Source organism: Volvox carteri (genome assembly GCF_000143455.1).
Source record: "Volvox carteri f. nagariensis unplaced genomic scaffold VOLCAscaffold_48, whole genome shotgun sequence".
Taxonomy (NCBI): Eukaryota; Viridiplantae; Chlorophyta; class Chlorophyceae; order Chlamydomonadales; family Volvocaceae; genus Volvox; species Volvox carteri.
The window spans coordinates 548,111-566,595 of NW_003307591.1; the positions used below are offsets into that span (position 1 = coordinate 548,111).

Consider the following 18,485-nt stretch of genomic DNA (forward strand, 5'->3'; position numbering starts at 1 on the left):
GCTTGCAGAGCGTTTTCCTAAACGTATGACGTGAACATACAGCAGTCCTTACAGGGGCCTAAGGACGCTTCATACCATCATGGCAGTTTTTGCTGCAGGGACATCCTTAAGGACATCTCGGATGCACAAGAAAGACCATGTAGCACCCCCTATATACGCCATCAGTCGTGTGTCTTCGTCAATCTTGTTGCTGGCATTGCGATCTTGCCGTCACAGTTAGCACAGAGTCGCTTCCGTTGTACGGCACCGTCGCCTCATCACAAGCAGCAGCTCCAGCGCGCTTCACTCGACCCCGCGGGCTTACGCCCCAACCGCCATCGCCGGCACCGCTGCTGCCACCGCTGCAGCCTTCGCTGACCACCTCCGCGACACAGCGCTTCCCGGGTCGCCTGCTGACTTCTGCGGCCTTGATAGATGTGAACCCCTGCCCCTCTTTCTCCTCGTCTTGAAGCTCGTCCTCTAAGCAAGGCGCGATGAAAATTTGGCAGGTACCTCCACCGTGTAGCTCAAAGGTTGCGCTCAACGGCGCCTCCTCGCCCGCCTGCAGCAGCACGCAAGTGCTGTCAGCGCACAGGTGGGATAGGCGCTGCAGATGGCGCGCCTGCGTAAATGTTCGTGGGGTATACACAGAACCGGGACGGGGCTATGTCAGGGAACGTTGAAAGGATATATGCACTTACATGCACGCGGAGCAGTTGGGCACAACGCAATAGATGGCGACAGTTGAGAACATGTCCAAAAGGAACATTTTGCTCAATGCAAATGCCCTGAACAGATATCGTTTTGCCCGCATGTCGCCCTGCGAGGATAAGGCGAAGTACGCACCTGCCTTGAAATGTGTCTGTACGGTTCCCTTTGGTGCGTTGAGGGAAAGCGCGCCCATCCCGGGGCCTGCACTTCCCCGCAACGACACCTGCAGGTTAGAGCAGTTGTCGCCTGCCCTGCCGCTGAGCTGCAAGCTTGAAGGCCCGAGGGCTAGGCTGACCTCCTCGCAGCCGCTAGACCTGACGTCCGATAGAATCTGCGATGCAGTCCGAGGGGAGTGGGCAAAGCTCAGGCGCCCATAACCCTTGAAGCTGCGGAGAGCACTCAACGACGCATGCGATTGTTGGAAGAACATTCCACACGGCGAACAGCGGTTGCACCCAGCAGCTCACATCAGCAAGGAGGTCGGGGGCTTCGAAGAGCGCCTCGGCTGTAAAGGTGAAGGCGTCGCCGTCCACGAAGCAACTTAACGCGTCTGCGCATGCCGATATCGCACAACTGGCTCAATCACAGAGCACGTGACTGTACATGCGCATGGCAGGCCTGTGAGTCAGCGCAACCACGATCAGAGCACCACATCCTGTTTTTACTGCACGACGTAACTGCGTCAACGTTTTTACTATCCACCTGTAACATTCTTTGGCATGCAAATCCAAGAAGGCAGGAACCAGTTAAGCCAGCGCCTTTACGTGCAAAGTAAACGAGCGGAGCCTGTGTTGGCTCCCACAGCGCCGCATGACGACTCACCGGTAGTAGGGGTTAGCAAGGCCAGCTCCTGACGCGTGCTCTTCACGACCCCCAATGACCGTTGTCCGGATCCTGCCGCCACTTCAGCCTCCAGCACAAGATGATCTGGGTCGGAGGCAGCCATGCTCAAATGGAGCACGAAGGACCTGCCGCTGGCTACGCGCTTACGGCCTTCCGTGGCGGTGCGGATCGCCCGGCCTAACAGCGCAGGCGCTATCCACATCGGAAAGTATGCCCGGTCGCTGAACGCAGGAGAGAGAGTACTCACAGCGCCGTGTCATTAAAAAAATGTTGGGTGAAGATACAGGAAGCATGAGACGGTGATAGGAGAAACATGAAACATCACTCAATAGCATCAGATACTCACCAGTCGAAACGACTGAACACTGGTACAAGGCCATGGGCGGTCGATGCTGGGAAGAACGCATCCACAAAGCTGCACTGCACAGCCGTAAAACGCGAACGAGGGTCGACATCATAAGAAGGACTTCCCCTGGGGGGACAGGGCTAGCGCAGAGCTGCCATAAGCTGTGGCAAGCAGAAGGCCTGGATTGGGCAGAGTGAGGATTCTTAACATTGCGCTGACGAACTACCAAACATTATTGAAATGCTATAGTCGGGGCGCACGCGTAAGGTTGTGTTGCGCCGTCGAGTGACGCTGTTAACACCTGTCTTCGCTAGAAGCTCCTTCGGCCCGGCCGCTCCGCACCTTGGCTTGGTCGATGGCTCGTACTTGTAAACCTTTTGTTTGGTGAACTTCTAAGCACACTGCATGGTCTCGTGGTTCAGAGTCACGTGCGGTTTCAAGACATCGAAGGCGATAGAGCACTGGACCCAGTCGAACCCACCGTTATCGTCGAAGTACTTGCTAACCAACGCGAGAGTGCATGTCAGACCAGCTGCGTCACGCAGGCGGATATCAAGGATCTGTGCTGTACGTTGTGTGTCACCTGCACAAGTTTTATAAGTACATGCCATTAAAGGTCACAACATCGCGGCTAGCAGATTTACCACTCCAAACGCCAGATCCTTTATACATGCCTTCCAATCTGGGTGCAACCAATTTCTTCAAACTGGATTGGAAGCCCGCCGCGTACTCGGCAGCGGTTGAGCAGTTCGGCAGCATTCCGAGCTTCGGTCGTTAAAAATTTGATGAGTTGCAGTAATAAATGTATACGAAGGTTTGATCCTTAAACGTTCGTTCTGTGCAAATCCTTACTTCCTGGCTTCATCTGTCAGCTTAACCCTAGATCTTGACCTTGTACGATTCCGTCGCGCACTGCTTCACAACCCGGGGCCCTGCTGCGGGCAGTTATATTGTGACCTTTAGTCTAAAGACTTTGAAAGCTTCCTTGGGCTCGTTTCCTAATATAGTACTGTCAAAGTGCATACCGCATTGCATGCAGCGCATGCTGCCACGCATGTCGCGTTTCACAAACATATTCACCAAAATTACCTTGATTACTCCGCCATCGTTACATCATCACATAGCTACAAATCGTCCGCTAGGTGGGATTACAACTAAAGCTTCAGCCCTTTGGAGCTCTCAAAAGTCGGAACGTCCTTGCTAATTTGCGCCTTCCATAATGCATTTGCCGTTCTGATCTATATGTACTGTTAGTGTATCTAGGCATCTTTCACTTATTCATTGCTAAGAAGTAAATTTTTAAAGCTTCGCGCCAATTTGACCCTCCCCCAGCGGCCAACATGAAGCAGAAAAGCATTGGGGCATTCTTCTCGGGGACAAAGCCCGCTGGAAAAGAGGTCACGAAAGGAAATTGCGCGCTGGTCGTGGATCCAAAGCCAGTCGACACCAAGGAAACCACTAGCGACCAGGTCCGAATTTCGGTATTTCCTCGTACAGATTTACTCTAGTCTGGGAAGATTACCATACTGTTGTGTCTTTGGGGGCAGGAGAACGAGTCGGAGCAGCTTGTTGGGTTAGCCAAACCGGCACGGAAGCGCCTGCGGCGAACAGTCATCGAGGATGATGATGAGGCTAGCCCTCAGCCATCGAAGCGTGAAGCTGCTGCTAAAGGGGGTAGTGCGACCCCGCAACGTAGCTCCGAGGAGCAAGGACCGGGGGTCGTCGCCGCTGTGGCAGAGTCACCCCAAGGACCCCAGGTAGGCAACGAATCAGCGCAAGGTGTTACGATCCTTAACCCCATGACAGCATAACCTTATGGGAGCCGGGGCCAAATTCTATACTATGCATCTTTTGTCCGCTTACTTGGCTCGTGGCTAGCGTGAAATGCTCCACCTAAAACGCTGCCTTCGGGCCCATCCCGGAACCCAGCAGGAAGAGGAGGAGCAGCAGCCGCAAGGACAGCAGCCGGGGCAAGCACAGCAGGTCGTGTCGGTCTCAGGGGGCGCACAGCCATCGCCCTCCCCCGCCCCCGAATCGGCCGCCACTGCCACAGCCCCTAGCTTTAAGCCGGCCGCCTCTGGGGCGCCCCTGGCGCCCATCTTCCAGCGCCCTGCAGCCCGGAAGGCCGCGGCTGGGACGAGCTCCTCCTCGCCAACTCGCGCGCGTTCGGGAGGAAGCACCAAGGCGCCTGCCTCGGTCTCCGCCCTAGCCTCCGCCGGTCCAGACCGTTCACCGTCAGGTAGCTCTGGCAGGGCCGCCAAGCGAAGCAAAGCCACAGCGGCAAATGATGATGGTGATCAGGAGGATCAGGCCGATGCGGCCGGGAGGGTAGGCAAGCGCGACGGGCCGGGAGTGACGGCGGCGGCGGCGGCAGAGGACGATGAAGATGATGATGACGGAGACAAGGATCCTATATCGGATAGCGATGAGGATGCAGGGGGCGAGGTAAATATGCTTTTGGCGGACGCACCCAAGAAAAAAGGCGCAAAGCGTGCCAAGACGGCGGCCAAAGGCGCGAAGGGAGCCGACAAGGTACGTGCGCGCACTCAGACCAAGCAAGTCAAGCTGCCGTCTGAGTAATGACGCCATGGCATCGCGGGGACAGGGCAGGGAAAGGAGATGAGGGCGAAGGTTTGGGTTGCTGATATCCAGGGAGAAGAGAAAGGAGGAGGGCAACGAGAGTGTAAGTACACGTCTGGTTATCTCTTGGCTATGTAATTTACCGGCGATGCGGGTTTTGCACGCTGGCCATTCCAGTTCCATATATGAGAGGCGCGCTAAGCAGGGCTCTCTTCACAATGAGTTTGGAAGCGCGGGTCTACTTGTGGGTTCCCTAGCCTCGAAAGCGAACCCATCTGCTGGCGTACGTGACTGACCCTTCTGCGGTCCGTCCTGTGCCATCGTGCGGATTGTTCTGTCTGCGTTGAACGATTGGACACATTGGCTGATTTCAAGCTGCCGACGGCAAACCTGCCTTCTGCCGCAGATGGAGGGTGTGGGTACAGGCGCCGTAGCCGCCGCGACCAAGTACGCGGAGGCCGACATCACGAAGCTCATTACCTGGAAGAAGGGCACCCCAGTGCCATACTCACTGCTAGCAAACACTTTCGAGGTCTGTGGACGGGTGTGCATGAGTGTTGAGGGCGAGGAAGAACGTGGGTTGCGTGTCAATAGTTAGGTTAGGAATTGTGCTCAGCATGGCTAGGTTCTCGAACACCGATGCCTCCTTCTTCTCCTGGCCATACACCCCTGGTCCCCTCACTCAGGCTCATCTGGGCCTCATCCGCGTTTTCAATGTCTTTCCTTCAATGAACCTCTGGCCCTCTGGACGCCGCACCATGTGCCCCCGCCATATAAACCCACCGTCAGGCCATCGCGGGGACCAGCAAGCGACTGGAGATTGTGGCCCACCTGGTGGCGGCCTTCCGGGCTGTACTGGACACCAATCCACCCGACCTGCTGCCGGCAGTCTACCTGTGCGTTAACCGAGTGGCACCGTCACACACCGGGATAGAGCTGGGCATCGGAGAGGCGACCCTCATTAAGGTGTGTCAGTCAGGGAAGGGAAGCGGTCGGTATCGGGGGTTCGGCCATTATGGGATTACATTCTGGGGGTTGGAGATGTGGTTTCGCTGGTCAGGTCACGGTAGAAGAGGGTGAGGACGGACGGGGGGACTTTCCGGCGTTTCCTTCTGCTCTCATTTGGGTCTTGTTAGGCTCATTATCAGCACCCTCTCTCCCACCCTTTGGGCCGTTGGCATCTGGGTCATGCCTGGCACCGCGGTGTTTCTTTGTCCGCCGCCCTCCAGGCGTTGTGTGAGGCCACTGGCAAGAACGAGGCGGGCATTAAGAAGGCGTACGAGGCCAGCGGCGACCTGGGAGTTGTTGCTGTTGGTAGGTAAACCCGGGGGCCCGGCATGTACTTTCCCAACAAATGGGGCTGCGGGAAGGCACCAACCAGCAATAGATGCACGTACATGATGCGTGTGTAAGTACGTGTGTGCGTCTCAGTGTGCACGGAGTAGTGTAGAGGGATAAACACGAGTGAGTAAATGCGGTGGTTCAGAGCAAGGGCTCAAATCATGGTGGGCAACTTACAGCATACAGCACATTTGGAACGCAGTCCTTTTTTCCGTTTTCGACTGTGGTCGCTTCGTCGTTCTTAGCTGCGTTGACAGGTGTATGGAATGGGCATCCCAGACGCCGACATGCGTCCCCTTACCTCTCCCACCCAAGCGGTGCGACTAAACTCTGTGAACGTTTTGAACCAACCGACCACCGAATCAGGTGCGCGCAGCACTCAGCGGACCATGTTTACTCCGCCGCCGCTCACCATTGCCAACGTGCTCAAGGGCTTCCGAGACATTGCACAGGTGCAGGGCCCGGGCATGTCTTCGCTGATCTGGGTCAGGTACTCGTGGAATAGGTGCTCGTCGGTGACACACAGAGGGACCACCACTCACACACACACACACACACACACACACACCACTTGACTCGGGACGACTGATAAGGAAGCCTGGCCCATAGCCTTGGCGGCTGGCACCTGGCCCAAACTCATCTAGCGCCCGGTCAAGATCTTCGGATATTTCCAAGAGCTCAGGCGCCCGGCCTTCACTGCAGCTCAGTCATCCATTCCGTCAACTCATTCCACCACACTCGCTCCGCTTCAGGTGGCTGGCAGCAAGAGCGTGGACATCAAGCGCGGCATGATTGTCAAAATGCTGGTCGCGGCCAAGGGTAACGAGCCGGGTTACATCATCCGCTCGCTCCAGGTGAGGGCTGCAGAGAGACTCGTGACGTCGATGCAAATCCAGTCTGATATGTCAAAGCCCTCGATTCAGAAGCTACAAAACCCTCAAACGCGGCCTTGATTGCCACGTCACTGCACGCGCAGCGACACGATATTAACAGCACAAGATCATTATCTGCTATCCCTGTTGCAGCATCCATACGGCCCTTTTCTCCAATCCCCGTGTCCTCCCCAAACTCCTTGCCTCTTCGGCCGGTGACCCACCAGGCCAAGCTGCGTATCGGGCTGGCTGAGCAAAGCGTGCTGGTGGCGCTGGCCCACGCTGTGCACCTGCATAGGGAGGGTGTCAAGGACAAGGACGGCCGCCTGGCGGAGAAACTGGAGGCGGCGGCGCAGGTGGTTAAGCAGGCATACAGCGAGTGCCCGTCCTACGACGTGGTGAGTGAAGTCCGTAACGCTCGTGTCTGTGGTCTAGGTGAAATTCGTACGTCTGTGCGGATCTATTCGTGAGACCAGGGTGCCAACACCGGGATGTGTTATGCTCTTGGCCTTTCGCTCTGCCACTGCTGCTGCAGCTCATACCGGCGCTGCTTGAGCAGGGCACCGCCGACCTGCTGTCCCGCTGCCACTTCATGCCGGGAGTGCCAGTCAAGCCCATGTTGGCAAAGGTAGGTCAGGAAGGGGAACAGGATGTGGGAACCGGAAGGGTAGGGCCGATAAGGAAGCATGCAATTGGGACGGCAATTAGGCGGCCTAGTGCGCTGGGATGAGTTGCCATCGGGCGTTGATCCTGGATGGGGTCTTGAAACACGCTACACGGCTACTAATGCAAGCAGTGATGCGCAGGGGAACTGAAGTTTGCCCGGTGGTTATCTTTGTTCCCGTTTCGCTCCTGCCTGGCACAGCCCACGACAGGTGTGGGAGAGGTGCTGGAAAAGTTCACCGACACAGAGTTCACTGTGGAGTACAAGTACGACGGCGAACGGGCACAGGTGCACGTAATGGAAGGAGGCAAGACCGTACACATCTTCAGCAGGTGTGGGGGGCATGAGGGAGGCGCGCAACGGACTTCCGTAGATACGTCCGGACGTGGAATTGTGTCTGTCTGTCTCCCAATCTGCCATGGCACTGCGCATCCTAAATCTGCTGCAGGACAACACTGATGCCTTAGGCTCCCAACTTCTTACGCTCCTGATTTTGCTAATTCGTCGTCATCCTGCCTGTCTTATTTACCTTCACCTGCTGCAGGAACGCCGAGAACAACACGCCCAAGTACCCGGATATCGTGGCGCGGCTGCGGGGTCTGCTCAAGCCGCACGTCCAGTCCATCGTGTTCGATAGCGAGGCGGTAGCTTACGACCCGGAGAAGAAGAAGATTTTGCCCTTTCAGGTAACGCGCCCACCCCGGGCGAAGGGATCCCTGTCCTTTCCTCCAACTGTCCTTGTTCGCGAGCCGCGCCGTAATGGCGGCGGCTGGGACTGACAAAGAGGGTGTCGACGGCAGGAGAAGGTGGGTCTCCTGGAAGCTCAAGCGCAGCGTTCCTCATGCTCCCACCACCTCCCCTGAATTTCCTGGACGCCTGCAACGTCCCTTTAGCTTCTTCGATCACTTGTCCGGGGGCTTACTGTGCTCCGTGGTGTCATGCAGGTGTTGTCTACGCGCGCTCGTAAGGACGTGTCCGTGGGTGAGATCAAGGTGCAGGTGGTGCTGTTCGCCTTTGACTGCCTCTACCTCAACGGCGAGTCGTTGCTACACAAGCCGCTGACGGAGCGTCGCGAGGCACTGTACGGCGCGCTCATGGAAAAGGAGGGACAGCTGCAATTTGCAACGGCCAAGACCAGTCGGGACGTGGAAGAGTTGGAGGTGCGAGCTTCGAAGAAGGACGGCAGGGCGGAAGCAGGCTCATCCTTGGGGGAAGGGCAGGGCGGGGTTCGGGGTTTTCGGGAACGGAGAAAGGCGCGGAAACAGAAGGGACCTAAGACGGGGGATGGGGCGGAGACGAGGTGCAGCCCCAACAATTTCTCTGGCATCATTCCAGGCACGAGCTGACTTGCAAATTGCGGCGTGCTGTGTTCAGTGTGAATCTCAAACCGGGTCTCTAACTGGCCGTATGCACGACTTGGGGATTCTTACGTATCCGAGCTTCTTCTAAAGAAGCCTACGGCCCCCGGGCTCTTGGGCCAGCACGAGACTATCCTGGTACATGTTCGGCGATATAGCACGATTTCCTTGAGTGTCCCAGCACGCGCGAGTCCTCCCGACGCCCTGTCCTTTTATGGCTACCTCGTCCCTCCAGAGCTTCCTGACCGAGTCTGTGGAGGCAGGTACGGAGGGCCTTATCGTTAAAACGCTCGCGGACACGTACGAGCCGTCCAAGCGCTCCAGCCACTGGCTCAAACTTAAGAAAGATTACATGGTGCGTATTGTGCTCATTAACGCGCTTGTCCATCGTGCACTTATCATGTGCTGCTCTATCGCAATGCATATTAGTGTGCGAGTGCCGTGTGTTCCTTCTGTGGCGACCTTGAAAATGGGTTTTGCTTGGCACCACGCTCCAACCGCGTCCGGGATCCGGCGGGTGGACTGTTCAGTGCGCGGGTGGTCCTCACCTACAGCCAATCGTCCGTGGTGCCGGGCTGCTCTTCTTTGCTCGTTCAGGAGGGTGTCGGGGATACGTTCGACGTGGTACCTCTGGGCGCATTCTACGGCAAGGGCAAGCGGACTGGTGAGCCGCTTTATCAATCGTGAGGGACAATATCCAGATTGGGAGGACCGCAACTAAGGGGATTCACACCAAGCACCTCGTAGGACGAGCTGTCGTTAATGTGGACATTGGCGCACCTCCCTTCTTAAGTGTCAAGTACAACGAAAATTATACCGTGTAGCAAATGCACAAAAATGAACCCGCGGACCTCAGTTGCTCTGTGATACCCTGACAACGCAGCGCGCGCCATATTTGGCATTTCCTTGACGCGGTGGCAAAAGTCCCCGAACAACTGGCATCCTTTTACCAGCCGTAGCACCGCATTCTTCTCCTCTCACCATCTTTTACACATGGCTCATCATCGCACATCCTCATCAGGATTTTTTGGAGCCTACCTGCTTGGCGTGTACGACCCAGACACCGAGACGTACCAGACTATTAGCAAGCTTGGCACCGGGTTTAGCGAGGAGCAGCTGCAGCAACTGGCGGACTCCATGCGGCCGCACATCATCCCGCAGCCCCGCCCGTACTACAAGTAAGGATGGCGGTATGTTGCCCAGATGGCGAGCTGTTGCACGGACGGACTGGAGAAAAAACTGAATCGCGGAACGACTTCACATGTCGTATGCGCATTGCTGGAATGTATATGTGATGCGCCTTTCCCTAGCTTTTAGCGTTGGTCGCTGTCATTACTGACTGGGAAAGTCCAGTCCAAGCCACAGCCTACGGCCAGACTGCGCTAACGCTGTCCCGTTTGTGGGTGCGTTTCCCTGTCAGGTGGAGCGATGCGCTGGTGCCTGACGTGTGGTTCGACGCGGTGGCGGTGTGGGAGGTCAAGGCTGCCGACCTGTCCATCAGTCCTGTACACAAGGCGGCAGTGGGCCTGGTGGACCCGAGCAAGGGCATCAGCATCCGGTATGGGGCCGTGAGGACGGCATTCCGTCAAAATCGTGCCAGCGAGTCTTTTGATGCTGCCTAGGGCTGCCGATATACATCGATTGGCGCGATGTTTCATACGCAATTAACATCTGAGACCGATTCGTGATGCCACGTGCTTGCCCAAAACGCGCATCGTAAACTGGCACGTGCATTTGCCATGCTTTGCTTTTGTTTCCTAACCAAAAGCTTAACTGGCCTAGTATGACGTTCTGCAGATTTCCACGGTTAATCCGTGTGCGCGAGGACAAGTCACCAGAGGATGCCACTAGTGCAGCGCAGGTAGCGGAGATGTTCCGCTCGCAGGCGGTCATCAAGCAGCAGCAGGTGGGTTATGGCTGCTTGTGGGTGTGAATCTTGGGATAAGCCCAAAGCTTGAAACCCGTTGCTGGAAATTTATTATGGATTTGGGTTGGGCTTCACATGTTTTTTGCTTTCTTCGCTCCGCACACCGCAGGCGGCCAAACAGGAGGAGCGGGAGGCGGAAGAGGAGTAACAGCAGCCAAGGAGCCAGATTTTATTGTCACCCTTGCGTCGGCAAGAGTTCGGCGAAAAATTCCGAGCACACAGCCAAGGTGTTCGACCTAGAAAATGGAGGGTGACGGCATGGCTCCCGTTTAGAGACACGCAGGTACACGTGACGTTTCCTGTCTCCATTCACCACACCGAATATATATTCTGGAGGGCTGATCTTCCATGGCTCTCTGTCGTGACGTGATGATCGGGGATCCCTTTATTGAGTTGGTGAAGCGGTGTAATGTTTTGCAGTGATGAAAATGCGGGAAGTTGTCCTTCATGTTCCTCCTTGTTTGATTGATTGAACTGTCCAAGACATAAACATAATATCGGCATGCAGATGTATTTAAATATAGTTGTCTCTTTGTAATTGCGGCATTCTAAGCCACGTGCGTCAAAAAGACTATAGAAGGGAGATGCGACATCTATACCACTGCCAACCTGGAGGCAACAGGACCACACCAGCCTCCTGCCATCCTGCTTCCATTTGTTGGGTCCATCTTTCGTTAATACTTTCGTACGTTCGGTTCTAGCCCTCCATTCGTCAGTTTCTAAACGCGCTTCTTCAGGCGTCAGTGCAGTACACACACCGCAAAGTGCCTCAACATTGCCCCCGTTCTTGCTGCTATGCCCTCTTAACCCCACCAACCACTCCATCCACCTAGCGTAGGGGATACGATAGGAGTCATCCCCACGAAGAAATAGCATGCTGTTGTGCCACATGCAAGGAAAAAACATTTCCATTCAGGGTTGCTGAGGACCCCTCATGATTGACGAAAGACAATCATTTCCCTGAGACGAGCATTTCGAAGCTGTCCGTATCCCCCAAAAATGTGCGCTACCGCCTTTTGGCAAGGAACCACGAGACCACCATCATTATACTCGCATGGCAAGCTGCCGCAGCAGCCCGGCCCCCTGCCGGTAACCCCAACCCCTCCCTTTGAGCTGGTGGCGGCGTTGGTCTGCCTGCTGGCCGTAAAGGCCGCAGCCAGCGCCACAATCTGACGCACCACGAGTACTGCTACCGGCGCCGAGCCACCACAAGCTGCTGCAACTGCTCCAACGACACGGGCGCCCAGCGCGGCCCCAGTTGCGCACGAATGACACCGCTGGTATTGTCCAGCACAACGCTCACGCTGCCGAAACTGTACACTTGCAGCCCCTCGTACGTGCGGCCCGCCTTGGGCTGGAATTCCACACCGTTCTCCTCCGCGAAACGCATCACCAGATCGCGCAGCGTCAGCTCGCGGCTAGCAGCAGCCGCGGCAGCGGCGCCGGCGGCCGCAGCGGCGGCGTACACGCCGGCGTCGTACGGCGTTGAGAATGCTGGCTGGGGCGGTAGTGTACCATCCTGCACGGCGCAAAAGGTTGAACCGTGACGGCAAATTCCAACATAGACCCTCAGGCTATACGAGTCTGAAGAGCAATTGGGTCCCCTCGGTGCATTTGGGCTCCCCTTCACCATTCCACCCCCTTCTTCGTTTGAGAGTTCGAGTCACGTCATCTTCATGGATTTAAGGTTCCCTGCGCACCTCCAGGACGGAGTTCATAGTGTTGAGGGCAGCGTTGAACTGCGCCCGAACGCGCTCATGGTCCAGGATGCCCTGCGGCACTGCCGACTTCCAGCCCAGGTACCAGCGGGTCACCTCGTCGAAGTTCGCCCCGTGGGTCAGCCAATGCTGCAACACGGCATGCCATCTGTGGGATCCCAGTCAGATGGAAAGGATGAACGACGTCATTATATTCACCAGGTTCTTATACCAGTCGGGAACGTGGGTGAAAAATGCTTGGTCCATGGCGGGGACCCACTTTGTATGTCGAATGACGCAATGCCGGCGCAAGTGTGTACAACCCTCCAGACCCTCGCCAGGTTACCCACCGCACCGGTTAGCTCCAAAAACAACATACCTGGGGAAGAAGACCCTCTCCAGCATACCGGCCATAAGCTGTGCGCTGATGATGTCCTTCCACGCCATAGCCCACATCCATGGCTCCATCTGCTGAGCTGCCGGGTTGATATCCATCTGGCCAAGGGCGAGCGCCAGCTTGGGAACGATGGCCTGCGGCATCGGTGGACATGTAGGAAACATGTAGGATTGAAATCAAACCCTTCCCACCCTGGGACCCCACCCGCTCCCCCGACCCGCACTTTCTCCTCCTTCCCGCACTTTACACTCAGTGCAGCCTTACAAGCACTATGGAACTTCAACCGCGGCACTCCGCGATGCAACATGTCCCCTTCCCCGATGCCGCCATACCACGGCCTACCTTGGCCATAAACGCGTCCCACTCCGCCTGACCCCACACGCGCTGCCATGGCGACAGCAGCACCAGCGCCGAGCCGTCGCTGGGGTGCCAGGCCTGCAGCGCCACATCAAGCTTGTGACGTATGTGCGGATACAGCTCGTCCAGGGCCTGAGGCGAAAAGGGAAGCCAAGGAGATAGCTTGTAGTATAGTACCGATATAGGTTGGAACGCATGAAAACGAACAGAGCATCCTGCATGCCGTCACCCATCGCGACGCGTCGTTGCGGGTTTTCTATGCGTCCTTAAGCGGGTCTAAAATGTTGAGATGCATCTTTGCGCGGTGTTATGCTCATCGGCGCCTATCGTAAATGTGCAGCCGCAACCTTGCCCAACTTTCCTCCATCTTTTCGACTTCTACCCTTTGTCAATAGCCACACCACCATACGCTCTTGCCCCATCAAAAGCTTGAATAAGGCAAACCCAGTGAGGCCAGGACAAGGAGAACCCCTGGAAGGTACTGCGGCGCTGCCTTTACGTTCCTGCACTATTTGCATCCCTTATCCTCGAGTCTTTACAACGGTCCCCCTCCTTTCCCCTCCCCAGTCCCATGCTCGCAACACCGTTTCCTTACTCACCTTCCGATCCACTACACGTTCGCTAAAGCCCTCGCCCCATGTCACCATTCCCCCTCCCTGCAGCGCATCGCGCACCTGCCCCAGGTATGGCAGCCAAGGGAAGAGCCAGGCATGTATGGGCACCGTCTCTTGCCTTGGCTCCCACTCGCCCAGTGCCCTCCGCAGCTTGGGCATCACCAGCATTTCCAACACGTGGCCCAGCGCAGAGGGAGGGAGCAGCGGCTCCCAGGTCTCCAGGAGAAAAACCGCAGAGAACGACACACCAGTCAATGACGCAAAAAAGGGCTCGAGGGGGAAGAGAAATGATTGACAACGAGACAGACCCCAAACAGCTTTGCCGGGTGAAGTAGGAACCAAGTGGAGGCTGGCAGCGCCGACGCGAGGAAGGCAAGAGGGCGGCAATGAGAAGCAGAACGGCAACACAAGGTGGTACGATGAGGAACCCCAAACACGACCGCGACCGCTGCCGCCACGAAACTCATCCCAGCAACATCGCGGTGCAGCAGCTGCTGCGCCACCCACCTCAAGCCACTTGAGCAGCGGCTCGGGGTCCCTTGGCTGCCACCCGTTAAGCGCCGAACTGCGCACAGGCGGCAAGACCACCTCCCAAACCAACAGCGTGTACGGATCGTCGGAGCCGCTACCGCTGCCTGCCGATGCACCGACAGTGTCGTAAGGTCCTCCGCCTCCCGCCGCGTCGCTCTGCAGCAGCTCCTTCCACGTCTTTATTTCCGGCACCCCCCGCAACGGCTCGGACAGCGGCTCCCAGCCTCTGAGCAGGGCCTGCAGGGGTAAGCGATGGTAAGAGACAGCGCCGGAAAGGCAACGCAATGTCCGGCATAAACTGTTGCATGAGGATTGTGAACGGAAGCTCAAAGAGAACGCTCGCTGATACATTTTCAGCACACGTGCTGCTGCAGTGCATGTATACGCGTATATACGCTTATAAACAATTTATATGGGATAAGATGGAAAAACTCTCGTTCCTTCTATGGCCTGTGGACGCCAAAAGCCATGATGCCCCCGTGGCTCCGCCGCACCTGCATGCGCGGCAACACCTGCGCCAGCGCGGCTTGCGCCAGCCCGTACATGATGTACTCCTCGCGGTATCGCTCTCGTATCCTTCCGTACGCCTCCGCCAGCTCCCCCAGCGGTGTTGCCGCTGGCATGCCCCGAACCGCCTCCACCTCCGCGGACACCGCCTCCAGCCGTGAGCATGCCTCCTCCTGCCGCGCGTCCTCCGCCTCCAGCCGCTCCTTCTCCCGGGCTAGCAGTGTCGCGGTATCCTGGTTGGGTTTCAGAGGCCGTATATACACGGAGTACATAGACAGTGTGTAAACAATGCATCGTACTTTGATGTAAAAAATAGGATGCAAGGCGAGACGCATGAGCGGGTTTAGAGGTGGGCACTATCAAGCTTGCCCACCTCCGCACTTACTGCGTCTTGCCGCTCGGTCGTTCATGATGCTAATGCGTACACAGCAACACGCAGAGGTCTGCCCACCAAGGTGACCCAGTCTCCTTAACCAAGTTGCTTCGCTTCCCTCCATTCCACTTCACCCGACCTAACGCTGTTGTCGATTAACGACAATCCCTCTGCTGCCCACCCCAATCTGCACACGACCACGCTCCCTCGTTCCCGCCTCCCGGCCCCCTTCGCCTTGCACGCCCACTCCCGCCTCCAACCTGCTCGTGCCGCAGTTTGGCATCCAACTTCTGAATGGCCGCCTCTGCTAGATCCACCAACAACCTTAGGTTGTGCTGCAGCTCCGGCATGGGCGTCTTGTCACCTGACCATATGAACAGCACGCACAGGCGCAGACTTCTAGGACTTGCTAGGACTTGCTTTCTGACATACGACTCTGCCTTGGCGTGGGGCTCAATGGGGTTGAATACCCTGTTTTCCATCGAGGTGGGTACGGGGCAGCACGAGGCATCACGACACGACGTCTGTGGAACCAACCGTAAGACGGACCCGTCTTCTCATCATGCATCTGCCCACCTGTCGCAGTGACGGTCTCCTGGTTAAGGTGCTGCAGGTTGGTGATGACGCGGGCTTGAGGGCCCCGCATGTCCAGGATGGGCTGCGCCTAGCGGAGGGAAAGGTGGAGTAAGGGTAGGATGTCAACACCAAAGTGTCAAGTTGGAAAAAATGGAGTGAAGTAAAGGCGAGTGGGGATTATGTATAAGCAGTACAAACCACTGGGATACGGATTACCGCCTCCCACCCGGGGCCCCCGGTTCCACCAACTCCGCCCATTGCTGTGCTAGACAGGTTCGGCGTTTTCCCAACGCTTTCCGCCAGCATCACCGGCCCGCACCTGCAGAGGCTGCTCCGCCGCCTCCGCCAGCACCTGGTCGGCGGTGCGGTACTCCCTCCGCACACGAGCCTCCTTGGCCTTCTTTTTCCAGGCGCCCTTGGCGGGAACGTCCCCATCAGCCTGCAGGAAATAGGGCGATGGCGAGTTTGGGGCAGGGATAGAACAACTCGAATCGGAGCCGGTTTGCGGGGTTGGTCGAGGAATATTGGTATGGACGAAAAGGCGGCCCGAAGCACTACTACGCCAAGTCCAGAAGCCAGGACGCAACAGATGGGCATCAGAACGTAGCGGGCGGCGTATGAGCGCATGAGCAACAAAGCATGGGACAGACACCTCCTTGAAGCTTACGAAACCTAAGCCAATTGCTGCACCAAGCCCGTTTAGCACTATTACTTAGTGCTCGATGCACTATGAAGACGAAGAAAAATCTACGGAAGGGCAGTAACCACAACAACTTATGAGGCTGTCCGTCTGCGTGGTTTATCGCATGTATGGATAGATGGCTAATTGAACCGCGTTTGCATGGCAATCCTGGCAAGCTTGTCTCGTCATATAAACACCATAAGGCAGTAACTCTCCTAGACCATGTCGGCTGCTGAAACTCATCTGGACCCAGTACATTTGTACTTGGCCCCCTGGCTAGCACACTGAGCGAGTGATAACAAGGAAATCCGGGACCACACCTTCCCGTCCTGGTCCCGGGCTGCGCCGTCCGCTCCCGGCGCCCTCCCGCCCGGCTGGGCCCCTAGCCCCAGGCCCCCGGGGCCCCCGTGAGGCTGAGGCAGCTCCATTCGAGGCTCATCCCGGTCCCCAAAGCCCAACGCCATGCCCTTGGGTCGCATCCGTGCCTCCACCGGCTTCGCTATCCCCTGCTTGTTGCGGCCCAGGCCCTCGCCTGCGGGTCGATTCGGGTTGAGCTAAGTCGAGTTATGTCGGCTAAGGCAGTCCGCCAGCAGGTAACAGCCAGGGCAACCGAGCGCCATAAGGGGTACGTGTATGAGAAGGGAAATCATATGCAAAGAGCAAGAAGTCGACTGTCAACATATGGGGCAGGGAATGGAAGGGGAGAGGCAATCCCCCTGAGCCCAAACTGATCAACCGGCGTACCCATTGCTGGGTAACAGGTGACAATCAAAAGGGAATCAACGTTAGCGTCACATCGTTATGCTGTGTCGGGCCGAATGGATTTTCCCCCCACCTGGTTTGTATCCCATCTTCTCCAGCAGCTTGAGACCAATTCCCTTGGTGTGCTTTTCAAAGTTAGCAAAGGTCGGGTCGGCGCTAAGGGTGATGGTGCGCTTGGCTTCAGAGCGGGCGGCCTGTTGTTCCTGCTTCAGCCTCTGCTGCGCTTTTTCCAAAATGCTGCGTTACAAGGGAGCGAACATCTTACTTCAGATCAAATGGATAATGGGGTGCTCAATGACAATTCGATCCCAGAATAACGAAACCCGGTGTGCTCGTGGCGTTCTGAGCCAACTGCGCTCACCACGGAACGCATGGCACGTTACCACTATCCCACGAGGCCGGCAGAAGCAACGCCTTACATACCGTTTCCCAAAGGCTGATGGCATCACTGCCTCTTCGTTGTTATCCTCCTGGGCGCTGTCGTCACCGCCACGGTCACCGCTGCTGACACCTCGACTCCCTCCGGATTGAAACCCTAATCCCCCGCCGCTGCTCGCAAGTCCGGCGCCACTGCTGCCTAGGCCCTCCCGAGGCCCCCCGCTCCGGCTGCCTAGGCCTAGGCCTGCATGAGCAAAAGTCTGCCGGTCTTCCGTGTCCTCCTCTTCCTCGCTGGTGGGGCCGACGCTGCCTGGACGCTGTGCTGGCCCGAAGGTTCTCCCCGGTTCTACCCCACCGGCGTCCTCCTCGTCGTCCTTCATCGTATCTTGAACAATTTTACCGCTGGACACGAAGCCAACGGGCTTCGTGTAATCCCGTTCACGGTCACGATCGCGGCGACGGCCACGACGGTCGCCATCGGAGTCATCAGAGTCATCGGCAAAGACACCGTAGATTCGTTCGTCCTTGGTCTGCATGCGTTTCTGTCGTTTCTTGGAGTAGTAAAACTCGCCATTGATCCATTGCCCGCCCTCGTAATCATTCTCCATATCAAAGCGTTCAAAATTTTGGAATTCATTCATGTTGAAATTTTAGACCTGGGTACAATCTTGACAAAATACCTATGAGAGACTGGCAAAATTACATGGATGCGAAAGCTTCTGGCAGAAGGAATTACACGTCTACAAGCTGCCCACCATACACATATTATAACACTTCAGAAGACGCTGCAGAGGTAACACCAGCATATGTGTCGTACGCTGCGTACGGCCGTGATCGCTGCAGCGGGAATCTGCATGATGCCGCGGTCGTGACTAGCAAGTCCCCTCCATGAGATGTTTTACCAATCCATCTGGAGCTCGAAGGCTTTGGACGCAGCATTTCTCCCCTGCTTGAAAGTTTGCGGGGGAGGGACGCCTCCTGCAGCCCTGA

General features: G+C 56.7%; 3 protein-coding genes across 3 annotated transcripts; 1 reads left to right on the top strand and 2 right to left on the bottom strand.

Moving 5' to 3' along the window:
* Nucleotides 1–195: 195 nt before the first annotated feature.
* On the bottom strand, nt 196–2,744 carry VOLCADRAFT_106648 (uncharacterized protein; the record flags this gene model as incomplete). The annotated part of the gene is made up of 10 exons (XM_002955075.1): nt 196–541; nt 573–601; nt 826–1,021; nt 1,158–1,240; nt 1,513–1,617; nt 1,681–1,754; nt 1,880–1,953; nt 2,222–2,280; nt 2,361–2,462; nt 2,732–2,744. Coding segments are annotated over 10 exons (1,080 nt in total), but the record flags the coding sequence as incomplete, so codon positions are not given.
* Nucleotides 2,745–4,865: 2,121 nt separating this feature from the next.
* Nucleotides 4,866–10,627, top strand: lig1 (ATP-dependent DNA ligase; the record flags this gene model as incomplete). Its single annotated transcript, XM_002955017.1, has 15 exons — nt 4,866–4,991; nt 5,249–5,425; nt 5,689–5,773; nt 6,167–6,252; nt 6,553–6,654; nt 6,900–7,070; nt 7,208–7,300; nt 7,538–7,668; nt 7,881–8,022; nt 8,281–8,496; nt 8,930–9,049; nt 9,292–9,358; nt 9,716–9,872; nt 10,115–10,252; nt 10,492–10,627. 15 exons carry the CDS (start codon nt 4,866–4,868, stop codon nt 10,625–10,627), a joined length of 1,947 nt encoding a protein of 648 aa, XP_002955063.1.
* A 1,183-nt stretch (nt 10,628–11,810) lies between these two features.
* Nucleotides 11,811–18,103, bottom strand: VOLCADRAFT_65509 (uncharacterized protein; the record flags this gene model as incomplete). The annotated part of the gene is made up of 14 exons (XM_002955076.1): nt 11,811–12,140; nt 12,322–12,487; nt 12,698–12,849; nt 13,058–13,204; nt 13,747–13,902; nt 14,194–14,454; nt 14,712–14,957; nt 15,358–15,461; nt 15,674–15,761; nt 15,993–16,061; nt 16,676–16,887; nt 17,191–17,273; nt 17,496–17,584; nt 17,846–18,103. The coding sequence occupies 14 exons, from the start codon at nt 18,101–18,103 to the stop codon at nt 11,811–11,813; spliced, it is 2,361 nt and encodes a 786-aa protein (XP_002955122.1).
* Between the last annotated feature and the right edge of the window lie 382 nt (nt 18,104–18,485).